Genomic DNA, 16,110 nt, shown 5'->3' with positions numbered 1-16,110 from the left:
TAAGGAATTGGGCACTGAGTATTCAAAATGGTGAAGAGTCGGATGATAATGAAGTAGCTGAAAATGACATTAATGAAATTCCTCCGGTAAACATTTTAACAGAACAAAATGAAGAACCTGAACCAAATCGCCCAATTAGCCCCAGTGTCTGCATGGCATGTAACATAGTTACAACCATGGCTAAATAACTAGGTATGATCTTAGTTCCGTGATACGCATGTCGATGACGTCAGCCGGAAGGAGTTCTTAAACCCGCCAAAACGGCTGGCTGTGCCCTAAAAGTTTACTGCCGGTTGACGTCATAATTCAATGTAAAGAATGATAAATTAGCTGTTTCTTCCATGAATGCGCTCATTGAACCAAATTTGGTAATTATGTGATCATACCTAGTTATTTAGCCATGGTTACAACCATAGAAAACAAATATATAGAATGCCAACTTGCCCCGTTTTTTGATACTAGCGCGACACTAGCGCAGCGATTGAACCTCTATTGCAACAAAAATCGATAGTGCATATAATCGATATTAATATCGATTACTATCATTATCGATACTAAATGTTTATTAAATTTTCATTTTTCATTATTCAAATTAAAAATAGAAAAAAAATCACCATAAAACAAATTAGTAAATTAATCAATTTATTTTTACAATCAATTTACATTACAAAACTTAATAAAAACAAATAGTCACAGGAACATATTATATATGAATAAATAATAAAACAAAAAACAATAAATATGTAGATATAGTAATTATCTGTGATATTTGTAGACTGCACAAAATAAAAATAGTCATAGGATCATAATATTATAAAATAAAAAAACAATAAATAAAAAATAAATAAATGAATAAAATGATTTTAAAAAATGTCAGGTTTTTTGTTGATATATTATCTTTTTCTTAGTTTTAAGTAATATTGATGAGCTGACACTTTAAATGCATCACTTTTACACATATTATTCCTATCTAAGCCAATTAAGATACGATTGATATTTTTAACATAATATGTAAATAGAAAGAAATTTTTAAATTTATTATATACTAAACTTTTTAAGTCATGTTTTGGACAATCTATTTTAAAATCTACATTAATTTCAAAAAGTAAAATTAAATGTTTACCTATATGTTCTTGACTGATATTGGGTAAAATATTTTTGGTTACATAAAACATCTGATTAATAATATTTTTGAATACATCTGAAGGATAGAGTAATGATTTTTTGGTATGATCCATAGTTTGAGTTAGATCATTGTTTTTTACTTGACCAACCAACTCATTTTTACAGAGTCTACAAAAATCTGTGTCTTTTAGTACTGAACGAGCCAAATAACCACATACATACCCTATTGTCATATCAGTAAGAAAAGATGCATCTAATGTTGTTGGTACATCAATCATCGATATTGTTATTAAGTTATCATTAACATCATCTTCACTAAGAAGGCTATCAGAACCACTTTCAATAAATTGTCTTAAGTTATATAATGCATTTTCACTATCATCATGCTCACAATTTCCAGCTGATTTTATAGACATAAAGTTATTTATCAATAACGTTTTAAAAGAATAAATAAATTGGTAATAATTAGGATTAATGTTTCTTACACCATGACTACGTATACTACCAAATAAACACTTTAATGGATCTTGGTTAACATGTCTAGGTAAAAAATGTCTTAAATTAGATTTTCTCAACTGATGCCAAAGATAAAATAAAAGATTTTAGAGAAAATATCCAATTTTTAACGGAAGGTGGTATCATGGTAAACATTGGTTTTGTTGATAAATTTCATTGTTTCAAATACTTTGATGGCATACCTCCAGTGATCAACATGTGGGGATCCATCTCTTACAGCACTTCTTAACGGCTTTCCCAACTCAGAATTAATTGTTCTTCCATTCACTGAGTCAAAAGTCTTATCCATAAAAAGACAAAACTTGGCTGTACCAACAGCATTGGCCAGTACACAGTGTTTTGGAGCTAAAAAGTTTATAATAATATTAGTAACCTAATTATGTTTATAGAACTAATTGATATACATACCACTATCGGACACCAGTTTCATTATTGATGCAACTTTGTGACTAAACACCTGTGCAGCATTTGAAACTTTCATTTTACTTCTTTGGATGTTAATGTGATTGTCATTCAACTTGACCAGAGTTCTGAGTTCGAATTCTTCGTTTTGTTTGTCGTGCTCATATACAGCCTAAATGTGGTTAAGTAGGTGAGGTGGGTCATAAATTGGGATTATTTCTTTGCCTTCGATTTCAAATCCCAAATTTGTTTTTTTCTTGTTGAGAACTGCATATCTGTTTAGTGTTTCAGTCATTAAAAAGTTAATTGCAGCCCTATTTGGTCCTCCTTGGTCACAAACAGTAGCTACAATATTAAGTCCTGTTTTGTTAACACTTGTGATGACTGTTTTTAAATAAGAGACTAAAAAATCACTAGTTTTTGTAGTGCTGTTACAGAAGTAGTAGGCATATGGTTGTTTCCATTTCTTCACAATGCCTCTTAACATGAAAACAAGAACATGATTTGAAAACTTGGGCTGCTGTGTTGTGTTAGGTTCAGTTTTCTGAAGGCCAAATATAATATCATGTTTCTTATCGTATTTCAATCCAGCACTTAAGGACATTTCATCAAAAATCAAAATACATTTCTTGTTGGTGTTATGTAATTTTGTAGCTTGAAATTTCAAATTTTCCTCTATGTGTGGATTTACTCCTGGTTTAAAGGGAATTCGATTTAACATTGAATTTAATGTGGATCTTGATGGTAGTGCAAAAATTGAAGACAAAAATCTATAGCCTTTGGGTGAAGTTTTATATAAAGAAAGTGATAAAATTTTATCATCTAATGTATATCTTCTTCCCTTTGGCCTTTTTTTTTGAATATTGACTTGAGTTTTAATGAAGTTCAAAGTTGTGTTGTTAAGTTTCTCAGACAAGTTGTTACAACTATCAGAAGTTACTAACTTTTTGGCATATTTCATTTGTTGTTTAAATGATAAATTTTTTTTACTCATAAGATTAACTTTTTTGATTAATTTCTTGGCCACTGTATACAACTTTACTTTTCTTGGAGTCATATCTGCCTTTCTTCTTATTCCAATACTACTTAACAATTTTGTCTTCCTGGTTGTAGACAATTTAATAATTTGCATTGTACATGATTCTGTAAAGAAAATGATAAATACAAATATTAAATTGCCTATTATGAATCACACTAATAATCATGGTTGGAATGTATAGTATAGTATATAAAATATTTAAAAAAAGAACGACTTTGTTCCTACTTATTTAAAATTCGGATTTTTAAAAAAAAAAATAAAATGATACAAAACCATTGATTGTTAAATTGTATTTGATTTTTAAATTTAATATTAAATATAAAATAAATGGATATACATTTTATGCATTATACGGTAGGTATGATACGCGTAATGTATAAAACGTTTATGACACATATCCACGGTTATCTACTCAGGTTAGGAATCGGCGTATGCCTATTCATTGCGAGCCACGGCCCCGTGGCGTGACTGCGAGTTAACAGCGCTAGTAGTCATAGTACCGTCAATATTCAGTATTTAATATTTATCTTAATACCTAGTATACCTACAACATGGCTGCATAGTTCGTAAAGTTCGTTAGCGTGCGTATCATAGATAAAAGATAAATTTAATGTGCGTATATCCAAAACTAAAAAAAGTTTTGAATAGTTTTGATGAATTTGATGTTTTGACGTTTTGTTGGCGATTTGCTAAGTTTCTGTGAAAGACGTAATACAGGTAATCCGAAATTTAACAGTGTAAAACTATATAAAATTAGTTATTGTTACAAACTAACTGTTTTAAGTAAAGAATACTGAATAGTTATTAGATATGGGCCGGTGCTGTGTAGTTGGGTGCACGTCGGGGTATAAAAGTAATCCAGAAAAGGTGTCAAAATTTGCTGCACCTCGTGATCCAGAGTTAAGGAAAAAATGGTCAAATGCTATACCTAGATTAAATTATACTGTAAACGATAAGTCATATGTGTGTGAAAAACATTTTGCTCCAGAAGAAATTATTAGATATTGGGAATCTGGCACTGAATCAACATTACTTGTCAAGGTAAGTAATTTATTATATTAATTCTTATATTTAGAAATATGCATAGGTAGTAGATAGTTACATTTTAGTTTTAAATCAGTAAATTAAGTGTATAGGTTATTAGGCCCTATCTAAAATAGTTTTATGCTTTCAATAATATAAATCATATTCATTGTCAAATAAAAAATTCAATGAAGAAAATATACTTGTTTTTATTTTATGAAGGACATTGATGCTTACATATATAAGTACCTGCTTAATTCAATTAGAAATATGATATTTATCAATGGATACAATTTAAATTATAGTAAAACTTTAATATGATATTAATAATACCTATACATAGGTGAACATTATCATTTTATATTGAAGTTTAAATAATAATCAGTAAGTTATTATTGATACAATTAGGAAATACAATCTCAGATAAGAAATTAAAACCTTTTGAATAAATAATATTTTTTTAACTGTGGGTACCTAATAATTAGGTAAACCTACCTGGTTACCATACACACCTACCCAGGGGCGTCATTTGGAATAAAACCATAAGGTAGCAACATTGGAAAACCTATGATAGATGACTAATTAGCTTTATCAACCTCTCAACCCCCCCCCCACATTGAATTTACTTATTATTTTTTAGTTAAAACATTTATTTATTTTAATTCATCAATTTTTAATTTTTTAAATACACAATTTTATATACTATTGCAAGTTCAATTCTTTTTTTAATTTAGTGAAGAATCATGCGACGTCCATTCTCTGTGGCATCAAATTCTTTTATAACTTTATCCTTGTTAACTTCTTGGTTTCTGTGTATATAGAGTATTGCTAAATTATTTAAGCGATCTTGGCCAGTAGTAGATCTAAGATAGGTTTTTATACGTTTTAAAGTAGAAAAACTTCTTTCACATGTTGCTGTATTTGTAGGTAATGTTAAAAATAATTTTAAAATTTGCACATACAATGGGAATCCAATCTGAATATTATTGGATAAAATATAAGATATTCGACAGTTAAGTGCGGTTTCTTTCACATCATTTTGTGACTGTTTAAACATTCTATTAAGTATATTAACTTCACTCTGTAATTCAGAATTATTAATATCATATGTATTACTTAATAGATTATATGAAGCAACATCTGGTAAATCACTAGTTAATACATCATTCATAGCATTTAAAAGAGTTAAGTTATTTTCTTTAAATCTTTCTTCTATATCGGCTATAATTATATCCAAAACAACATAAAAAATATTTATTAAATAATAATTCTTTACATTTATTGAATTTTGTTGAGACCTTCCTCCACCTATTTTCATAGGAATTTTTCTTTCTCTGGGTAATTTTGCTTCTTCTAAGTCATACTTCTCAACAATATCTTGGGTTTCTATCCATAAACTATTAAATTTATCTTGAGTTCGACTATCTTTAAATGTGTTAATTGTTTGCTGTGCCATCAAACGCACCGATGAATAATTAATTGATGGCGTTTGAAGGTATTTCGATAAAATATTAGTTTCATTAAAAACAAATTTTAGTAAATTTAGACAAAAAATAAAATCAAAGGTTTCAATTGATTTAAGTAACGAACTAGCTTCAGGACCTGCAAAAGTATCATCATCTGCAATTTTGTGTAGTGAATGAAATAACGCTGATAAATTTTCAAATACTGCTTTAATAGCTTCTATTCGGCAATTCCATCGAGTATCAGATAATGAATTTAATGTTTTTGGTCCTTTACTATCTGAACATGTTGCTCTCATTGATTCAAAAATGGAAAATCTTTTTGATGATGCGCCAATAAAATTATGTAATGTATTCAAAACACCAAACATATTTCTTATTTGTTTAACTTGTTTAGTTAAATCGACTAAACATAAATTTAAAATATGCGCATAGCAATGTACATATATTGCATGTGGATTTTCATTTTTAATTCTAGCTTGTACACCGGTATAAGATCCACGCATAGAAGCAGCACCATCATAACACTGACCTCTGATATTTTGAATGTTCAAGTCATTATTTTTTAAAACTTCTTTTATCAAAGCTACCAGAGATTCAGCATTGGTACTATGAGTTTTAAAAAAACCCAGAAAAACTTCATTTGGTTCAAAACTTTCTGTGACATACCTAACACAAATGGATACTTGTTCATGCCTGCTTATGTCCTGTGTCTCATCAACCAATATGCTGTATATACCTGCTTCTTTTATATTGAATATTAAACTTTGTTGAACATTCTTAGCCATTAACGATAAAAAAATGTTTTTGAATTCTGGATGCACATATCGAAAGCTTCTTTCTTTGTCAATAAAATATTGTTTGATTGTGTCATTATCTTTGACCCTCAGATGCAATAATTCTAAAAAATTCCCTCTGTTATTTAACAAACTATGGTCTTGTTCATTATGTCCCCGAATACCAATTCCTTGTCTAGCACAAAATAGCAATGTTTCTAAAATATCTTTCAAATAGCTAATATTTTTCAACACTATCGTGTTATGATGTTTATCAATTTTAGTGGCAATACTACCTTCAACGGATGAATGTTTAAAACCTGCCAATTTAACCATTGCTTCTTTGTGAGGTACACTACGTTCATGTTTTGGAAGACATGTTGAAGCCTTGGACCATTTATTAAATCCATTTATAGTAAATGATTCTTCAGCGCGACCTAATAAATCAAAGGCTCTACAAAAAAAACAAAACACTGCATTCTTTTCTGGACTGTATTCTAGCCATTTATATGATTTGTACCATTGAGTACAAAATTTCCGTCCATTTACTTTTGGATATTTATCCATTTCCGGTTGATATGGTCCTAAACCTTTACTTAATAAAGTAAAAGCTATATTTTTACCTTTAACTGGATCACGCTCAGATACTTCAGAAATGTGAGGTATATCTTTATTTTTCTTACTTCTAGGAGGTGCTGGAAGCTCTTCATCATCAATTTTGTCATCTAATAATGAACAATCAGTATTTAGTTTAATACATAATATAATATACTAAAAGTGTAACATTTAAATAAAAATGTGATAATTTGATCAACATATTTTATGTTGTGTTAACATGAAAAAACTAAAAAGCATAAATTGAAAAATGAATACATAAAAGAATTAATTTATCACAGGTACCTAACTAATAAGGTCTTTCAGTAAAAAATAGAAATGTTTTGAAATACCACAAAAAAGTGATGGGAAGAACGATTTAATTTTTATATGTTGCATACTTTGGAATTAAAATCTATTTGTTTACCTTTGACTTGATTATTTTCATATAATTGAGAAGTGTGAGGTGTATCTTTATTTTTCTTACTTCCAGGAGGTGCTGGAAGCTCTTCATCTTCATTTTTGTCATCTAATAATGAACAATCAGTATTTAGTTTAATACATAATACATATTCAAAATTTTTTTAAATTAAACAATAAACTATAAACTCATTATATTCAAATGTTTATTCACTAAGAAAAAAAGATAGAAATCTTTTAAACTACTAGATAGAATATGAATCTGTAAGAATTAAAAATTTTAGCACAATTTAATTGGTATTTACTATTTAGTATTTACCATTATTTTCTGTTGAATAACTAGCTTTAATGAAATAGTCTGTTATTGTTGGTCGACGTTTCATTCTGTAAAACTGAAAAAATAATAAATACAATTTTTGCAAAATTTGAATAATTCAAATAATTGTAACATAATATACGAAGATATTTAAATTAAATAAATATATAATACTTACTTTAAGACTTAAGTACAGCACTACAGCGTAAATTTATACTCAGTAAATATATATTTTATAAATTATAAATTATAATATTATAAGTAACATTGAACGTTTCGTACTACGGTACGAAACGTGTATATAATATATAATATATAATATATATATTATATATTATATAATATAATATATATATATAATACTACCATGTCGGATTGTCCCGTCTAATTCGTTGGTGGTCGGTCGATTACGTATTGAAATCGGGAAGACGGGAACTCGCGCAATTAATTATTTTTGTGTTTAACTAATAATTATTCGTATTTCATAATGACGGACGACAGTGATAATAATAAAGTGTATATATAGGTATAATATTAGTAATTGGTACCATATCAATCGACGATCGTTATCGACGATAAACCGTTTCCTGGGAAAAATAATAGTTTCGCTAAAAATAGATTAATGTTATCTATATTAATATATTACAGTTATCTGAGTTGATAATAATATGTACGTTGACATCACAGACCATATACATACATATTACATATATATACATATATATTATATATATATAAATATTATATTTCTCGTGGGGTATCATAGCTATTACTTTGCTACCCCAATAAAAATGGTGGGGTAGCAATGGCTACCCCTCGCTACCCCGTAATGACGCCTATGCACCTACCTATATTTCAAGTTTTAATACATATTGAAATTTACTCTATGAATAGGTGCTCTATGTACCCAAGTATTTGTTATTGCAAAATAATTTTTTATACCTACCTATATTATTCAAAATTTACTAACATCATCAATTTTAGAATTAGGTAATAGGCAATAAATAAAAAAAACAATAATAGTTAATAAACATTTAAATCAGGGACCTAATTATTATAATTAAATACTATTATATTATTGAACAACATACTTTTGGTTTTATTTTTAGGTTCCATACAAGATTCCTAAACTACAACAAAATGCTGTTCCATCAATTTTCCTTGGACCTGCATATTCTACCAAAAACATTAAAAAACGGAAACCACCAACTGAGCGACAAAATGTAAAATATAATAAGAAAAGTAAAGATGATGATGATATTGTTAATATTAACAGAATTGATGACCCTATCATTAATACAAATTTATATAATTTAATAAAATGTTCAGCTGCCGAGGGAACATTAAAGTTATACTGTTCTTGGACTGATGCCACTATACAAAAGTTGAATAGTACAGCTTCAATTTATAGTTTTGTATCTTTCTGCCACACTGATCTATTACCTATCATTGAGAAGTCTGTTTTTGTCTCAACCAATGGTGATATTACTTTTGGAGTTCTGGGTAAAAAAATTGAAGCTGAACAACTCGATATTATCCCAGCTAAAAATCTCGAAGATTTTTCAAATAATTTAAAACAATTTGAAAAAATTCATGTTTGTCATGGAGGACCACTAGTAAATAGGTTTTCAAGAGTAACCATTACAAAATTTGTTGCTAATTCTGTTGGAAGGTTACAGCATATTAATTGTTGTCTTGTTATGAAGGAAAAAGCAACATGTTGTGTCAGATGTCGAAGACTTGTAAATGTATTGACAATGCGTGAAAAAAGAAAAAATGCTGGTGCTCAAGAGCACTTACTCTTATCACCTTCTAAACGAAAACTATTTAATAAAATACAAAATGAAAAGAAATGTCTTAAGAAAAAAGTTGTACGTGCTAAAGAAAAAATCAATGAACTTAATTCAGAACTAAGTAAAGTTAAAAAAAATATGACAACATTTTGTGACGAAAGGATTGAAGAACAATTAAATAATATGAGTGGTATTAATGAGTCACAAAATACATTAATAAAAAAATGTTTTGCAGCCAGCAAATCTAAAAATACCAAGAGTCGGAGATATAGTGAAAATTGGCTAATGCTTTGTCTATTATTTAATATAAGATCACCAGGTGCTTATAAATATATACGTGATAGTCAACTTTTACCTCTTCCTCATCCAAAAACCGTTCGTAAACTACTCTCCTATCTTAAAAGTACTTGTGGTTTTGATGAAGATTTTTTATCACTTTTAGCAAAAAAAGTGTAACACATGTCTACCATGGAAAAACACGGAGTCCTTTTGTTTGATGAAATGAGTCTTAGAAAAAGTATACAAGTTAGTTCATCTAATTTGTCATACATTGGACTTGAAGACCATGGTAATGAATCTACATGTCACAAAGAATTTGCTGACCACGCCCTGGTTTTCATGTGGCAATCATTAGGTTCAAACTTTTCCCAGACAATTGGAGTTTTTGCTTCGAAGGGTGATGTTAAAGGTGAGTTAGTAAAAAAAATAATAATTTAATATTTTGTTAGTCATATTTAATTATAATATTTGTATTTCTAAAGAATCTCAGGTACTTTGTTGGCTCAACTGGTTCTAAAAGCTATAACATTGGTTGAGAATACAGGCATTATAGTAGATGGTATAGTTTGTGATGGAGCTACAACAAACAAAAAAATGTGGACAGAGCTCGGTATAAATGGAACGCAAGGAAATTTAAAAAATTATTTTTTGCATCCTCTAAATGAAACAAGGAAGATTTTTGCTTTTTCTGATTTTGTGCACCCTATTAAATGTGTACGGAATCGACTTTACAATAGCAAATCTTTACGTGTAAGTATAAATACAATTTAATTTAGGTATTTAAAACTAATAGCTGCATTATGAATATTAATTTTTTTTTTATTTAATAACTATTGATATTAGTTGCACCCTGATAGAGATAGCCTATCTTGGAAATACTATGAAGAGGTGTATAAAGATGATGTAGTCCATCCTGCAAATTCTTTGGAATTATGCGTCAGTCTGTGGGGCCAAATTATCATCCAACTACCCCTACCTTTCTACACCTATATAAGATACTGTCTGTGTATTCTGTATTGAAACCACCTAAACAAGGCAATTGCACTATTACAGAAGCAGATGTTCCAAAAGTATCTTTAGCAGATCTACGTGAAATATTTGATAATAAAACCTCAGAAAGTTTTAATAAGATTGAAAAATTAAAAGCTAAATTGGACAGTCTTATAGAAGACAATAAGTGGGAAGCTTGTGATGTACTACCTGAAATGGATTCTAAAAGTGAATCGAGCATCAGAGACTGTTTGGTATATTATGTCTGTGGATATGTTACCAGAAAAATACTAAAACATAAGAAATGTGAAAAATGTATAGAATTTTTAAAAAGTGGTGACGTTACTCATCAGTCTGGTGAATTAGTAGAAGCCAAATCTAGAGGTCAATTAATACATCCCAATAAGTATTTATTTGACTTTCTAAGCTCAGTTGAACATTCCTTTTCTGAACATTGCAATAATATTGATGTTTTTGAAAAAGTAGTAAGTGACATTACTCTAAATATTCAATTTAAGTTCAGCTGTAGATTATATTTGGTTAAGGTAATACTACAGAAATTATTGTTTATTACATTCAAATGAGGATGAGACAATATTCTTACCAGGAGAACCTTAAATGTAAAAAAATCACAAGAGAGAAAAAAAAATATCAAAATTATATCATACTTAATCATACTCTTTAAATTTCTGTTCTTGTTTTTATTATATTTCAAATAAATTATAAATACAGTAAGTTCTCGTTACAACGAATACCGATACAACGAAAAATCCCGTTATAACGAAAGTAATAGAAGTTCCCTGCCGAAAAGCTATTAAAACAATGTTAAACTAATCTCAATATAACGAAATGATTGATTTTTAAAAATCCCGATACAACGAACTATTTGTACAGCGTACAGGTTAAAATATATGTATTTTCCCTTCTTAATTTAATCTAAAGATAACAAGCATACGATTTTACGAAATTATCAAGCCATTAAATTGTCATTATGTGTGACCGTGTTATTCCGCGTCAATCGATAACGCGACACAATCAGTCGGGTGTGAACCTTCAGAAAGCTCTCACGTTGGTAAATTTTATTTTTCCGTATTTTATGCTCCTTCTTTATGTACGTACGTGATGAGTTCTACAGTGAAAAGAAAGCAATTTTCGTTGGAAGAGAAGAAAAACATAATTTCTGAAGTAGACAAAGGATTGAAGAAAGGCGAGGTGGCAAAAAAGTATGGCATATCTCCATCTACATTGTCAACCATTTTGAAGGACCGAGAAAGCATCTTGAAACAACTGCAGACTTCTGTTTTTGACCCGAGCAGGAAAAGGATGCGTAAGGCACAATTTGAAGACGTTGATACGGCGGTTTACAAATGGTTTCAAGATGTTCGTTCCAGAAACGTTCCTCTGACCGGTCCTTTAATTCGAGAAAAAGCCTTAGAATTTGCTAAAATGCTCGAAGTTGAGAATTTCCAAGCAAGTGTCGGATGGTTAAATCGTTTCCGTGAGCGGTATGGTGTGTTGTCCAAATGCATTTCTGGAGAGGCGAGTGACGTGCCAATGAATTCTGTTAACGAATGGCGAAATGGAGAAGTTGCTGCACTCATCAAGAAATACAACCCGGACGATGTCTTTAATGCGGATGAAGCTGGAGTGTTTTTTCAGCTTGAACCAAAAAGGACATTAGCCCTTAAAGGAGACAAGTGTGTAGGGGGTAAAGCTTCCAAACAACGCATCACCGCTCTGTTCTGTTGTAACAAATCGGGAACGGAGAAACGAAAAATCCTCATCATTGGCAAATCTGCAAAACCTCGTTGTTTTAAAAACTGTAAATCATTGCCATGCATCTATAAATTTAACAAGAAAGCATGGATGACCCAAATAATTTTTAATGATTGGTTGATAGATTTTGATACAGAAATGAAAAAGAAGAAGAGGAAAATTCTTCTTCTTATCGACAACTGCACTCCACATAATGCACCACCAAAATTGGATAACATTCGTGTGGAATATTTCCCACCTAACTGCACAGCTGTACTTCAACCTCTTGACCAAGGTATCATTAGAGCTGTAAAATCACGCTACAGAACCTTTTTGTTACGTCAAATTTTATGCGATTTGGAGAAAAATATCCAAAGAAAATGCAATGTGAAGGAAGCTATCGAATGGATATGCGGAGCTTGGGATGATATCAGTCAATCAACAATAACTAACTGTTGGAAACATGCAACCACGCCAATTCTGTTTCAGAAGTGGCCGAATATGATGAATCAAATACCCACGATATCCAACAATCTGAGTTAGAGCAAATTTGGAGCACTGCAAAAAAGAAAACGTCGCTTCCCGACGACGTGAATTTAGAAGATTATCTTGGTGCAGATGACAACGTTTCAACATGTTATGAACTAACCGAAGTAGACATCGTTCAATCCATTAAAGACAGCAAAGATGAGGCCACCGATGAAAGTAGTGGAGACGAAGACGAAGAAGCTGTGATGGGAAATGATGTGCGCAATGTCACTTCATCAGAAGCCTTAACAAGTTTGGAAGTAATGCGAACATTCATTATATCACAGAGTGATGTACCAGACTTCATCTTTACAAACATTCACCAACTACAAAATTATTTACTTTCTATTAAAACAGCAAACCTTGTTCAAAAGAAAATTGTTGATTTTCTATAATAAAGTTATTTATTTTTTCGCAAATTATTTACATTTGAATTATTTATTTATTACATACATATTTGAACTATACATATTCGAATTTTCAAAATTTCGTTACAACGAAATTTCCGTTATAACGAAAAAAAAATGTGGTCCCTTGGAGTTCGTTGTAACGAGAACTTACTGTATTTAATAATAATCATTCGACAATTATTATTTATTTTACTTAAAATACCATTAAAAACATAGGTAAGAACTGAAAACAATCTTAACATCATTGCATTGTACTACCTATAAGTGTTTTTTTTTCAGTTTTCAAATTCAAAACGTTCTTTGATTTGAAACCAATAAGTTCTTATAGGTAATTCGGCTTTTTATATTTAAAATATAGGCAGGGTGGTATAAAGAGAATACATATAAGTAGGGGGTTATAGAAGAAGTATATTACAATCCTATTGATATATGTATAGAGCACGTTTATAACTGGTTCAGGAGGGCGTACATGGCATTGTGTCGCGATTTTTGATACTAGTTGTCATTAATAATATTTGCTAACATCTTATGGAATATAATATTATATTGTAGATGTTTTAAAATCGAGCTATACAAAATAAAATCGTGTAAAATATAATAATATTGAGTTTTCCAGGTGCCAATACTATAGACAACAATTTCTGCGTAATGCCAGGGGCGGTTAGGTTAGGTTAGGTTAGGTTCGGGAGTTTTCCCGGTGGCCCGTTACAATAATAGATTAAATGGCCTGATAATATTTTAGAAATTAAAAATATAGTATACGAAAAAACATATAAGTATAATAACATAATGCATAAATAGGATTTTAAGTATTACATTAATCGATAATATTATAATATTACTACGAAGCACAGACGAGTCCGATAAGCTATTATTATTAGCTCCATACGCTATATTTCGTTTAAACAATTTATACTATGTACCGTCTGTAGTCTGTATACATGTACGATATATATATATACAGAAATAAATATATAATATAAGCGATAAGCCGTACAGCTCGTTTAGTGATTTATTTAAAAATTATAAACTATTATATTATTATTATATATAGTTATACTTGTAACGTGTAAGTTGTAATAATATAATATAATACTTATACTCTTGGTAGTATTTTGATTTAAATTATCTTTTTTGTTTACCAAACACTGACAAAGGATATGTCTGAAAAGTGATGAACATAATTCATAATTAACATTTATGTCAAGTAAATATTGCTTATTTTACATGTTGGTTATAAGGCTATTCAACAGTAAAAAACTATAAATAAGAACATAAAATTAAATAAGAAATATTACAAGAGTATTATTTAGACTTACTGACAAAATAGGTTGTGCAAGGCCTGTGTTCAAGTCACCTAAATCTTTTACCGAATTTGGTTCTATATGTCCTGAGTCTTTAATTACGCTTTCATTTATTTCAGCATGATTATTAGTATCATAAATATCAGGATCATCAGCTGAATCTGAATCATTTGTTTGAGGTAAAATTGACTTCAATTGTATCTAGTTAAGGATTTAATTGAGATGTTTAAATAATATAGGTACCACTTAATATTTTTTCAATTGTAAATAAAAAAATTACCGTTTGCAAATTGGATTCCAAAAACTTTTTTTCTGGTTCTTGAGAGTGATTATCATTTATTTTACTAACAATACTATTGCTTTTATTTTTGGCATATTGTTTTTTATTATTAAATATACTAAACATAATGACCGTAAAATAAATTGTAAATTTATTTCGTAAATCCAACTAATTATAATGTAATTATAAAAACAATAAAATACACCAATTACACTTCTCAATCACTAAATGAATTATTAAATGAGATGGTAATACACTAATTGTCACTTATACTTATACACTTTAAATAGAGCATGGATGTAAAATGCAAATGAAAAAAGAAAAGAACACACTAACACAGTTGTAGTACAGACAGTACAGTACAAATAAGAAATATTGAAAAATCATCTTAAATTATTCAGAACAAGGAAAATCCGTCACATTTCTATTTATAAAATTATTTTACTTAAATCACTGGTAATAGTTGTAATAGTTGTATTACACCCGACCTACTAGCTTTAACTGTTGCACAAACTGCAGCCGTAACTTGTTTCACACTATTATTGCAATATTCGATATCTATTATCATTTTTTTTCATATCACACATGATTGTGTTCTATTGCGATTTATGTAAACAAAAATGTATTATTTCAAGTATTTCAATAATTTGCTTGTTTTCAATTCATATTTCATATTAGACGGGCTTGAGAGGCTAAAGGGTGGGCTAAGCCCACCCAAGCCCCCCCCCCCTATTTACGTCTATGGTTTATGTTGATGTCCGTGGAGAAGCGAACATTAGCTTCTATAGATGACGATATTTTAATCGACAGAATCGGGGAAACTAGTGAAGTTATGAAAAAAAACCTAATTATATAAAAAAGGAATTACTTAAAGACTTAATTTTAATATAAATGTATTATATTCGAATGTGTACACCATATCGTCTATAGGTATCTATAAAAAAAATATCATATATAATATTAGGTACCTACATAAAATGTTGGAAATATTTTTAAAGTAATAAAGGTTTTTTATCATTATTATTATTTTTTTTTTTTTGCATACTTATGGCCAAATCGTTGGTCCTCTATTAATTTTTGGCCTGGCAAAAAAAATT

At 29.4% G+C, this 16,110-nt stretch overlaps 2 protein-coding genes and 1 long non-coding RNA gene across 3 annotated transcripts; 1 reads left to right on the top strand and 2 right to left on the bottom strand.

The window, feature by feature from the left end:
* Window positions 1-4,835: 4,835 nt before the first annotated feature.
* LOC149061607 (zinc finger MYM-type protein 1-like) lies at window positions 4,836-7,741 on the bottom strand. Its single transcript, XM_089215052.1, has 4 exons — window positions 7,678-7,741; window positions 7,366-7,467; window positions 5,696-7,069; window positions 4,836-5,326 (listed from the first exon to the last, which is right to left on the bottom strand). The coding sequence occupies exons 1-4, from the start codon at window positions 7,739-7,741 to the stop codon at window positions 4,836-4,838; spliced, it is 2,031 nt and encodes a 676-aa protein (XP_089071178.1).
* Window positions 7,742-9,948: 2,207 nt separating this feature from the next.
* On the top strand, window positions 9,949-10,955 carry LOC149061606 (uncharacterized). The gene is made up of 3 exons (XR_016189305.1): window positions 9,949-10,155; window positions 10,229-10,496; window positions 10,590-10,955. It is a non-coding gene; the product is annotated as an uncharacterized LOC149061606 (long non-coding RNA).
* A 3,754-nt stretch (window positions 10,956-14,709) lies between these two features.
* LOC149061605 (uncharacterized) lies at window positions 14,710-15,139 on the bottom strand. The gene is made up of 2 exons (XM_089216866.1): window positions 15,014-15,139; window positions 14,710-14,934 (listed from the first exon to the last, which is right to left on the bottom strand). Exons 1-2 carry the CDS (start codon window positions 15,137-15,139, stop codon window positions 14,710-14,712), a joined length of 351 nt encoding a protein of 116 aa, XP_089072992.1.
* Between the last annotated feature and the right edge of the window lie 971 nt (window positions 15,140-16,110).

This window comes from Diuraphis noxia, unplaced genomic scaffold, assembly GCF_037042655.1.
Source record: "Diuraphis noxia isolate RWA-SAM2 unplaced genomic scaffold, SU_Dnox_SAM2 contig0001, whole genome shotgun sequence".
In the NCBI taxonomy this organism is placed as follows: domain Eukaryota; kingdom Metazoa; phylum Arthropoda; class Insecta; order Hemiptera; family Aphididae; genus Diuraphis; species Diuraphis noxia.
Note: the sequence above shows the minus strand (reverse complement) of the source record. Positions and strands in the feature narration are given on the sequence as shown.

Bases quoted from the DNA above. Each gene is read 5' to 3' on its own strand.
- LOC149061607 (XM_089215052.1), bottom strand. From the start codon at position 7,741: ATGAAACGTCGACCAACAATAACAGACTATTTCATTAAAGCTAGTTAT. The intron at 7,468-7,677 runs GTAAATACTAAA...GTTCATTATTAG, and splicing joins TTATTCAACAGAAAATAATG to ATGACAAAAATGAAGATGAA. The intron at 7,070-7,365 runs GTAAACAAATAG...GTTCATTATTAG, and splicing joins TGAAAATAATCAAGTCAAAG to ATGACAAAATTGATGATGAA.
- LOC149061605 (XM_089216866.1), bottom strand. From the start codon at position 15,139: ATGTTTAGTATATTTAATAATAAAAAACAATATGCCAAAAATAAAAGC. The intron at 14,935-15,013 runs GTAATTTTTTTA...ATCCTTAACTAG, and splicing joins TGGAATCCAATTTGCAAACG to ATACAATTGAAGTCAATTTT.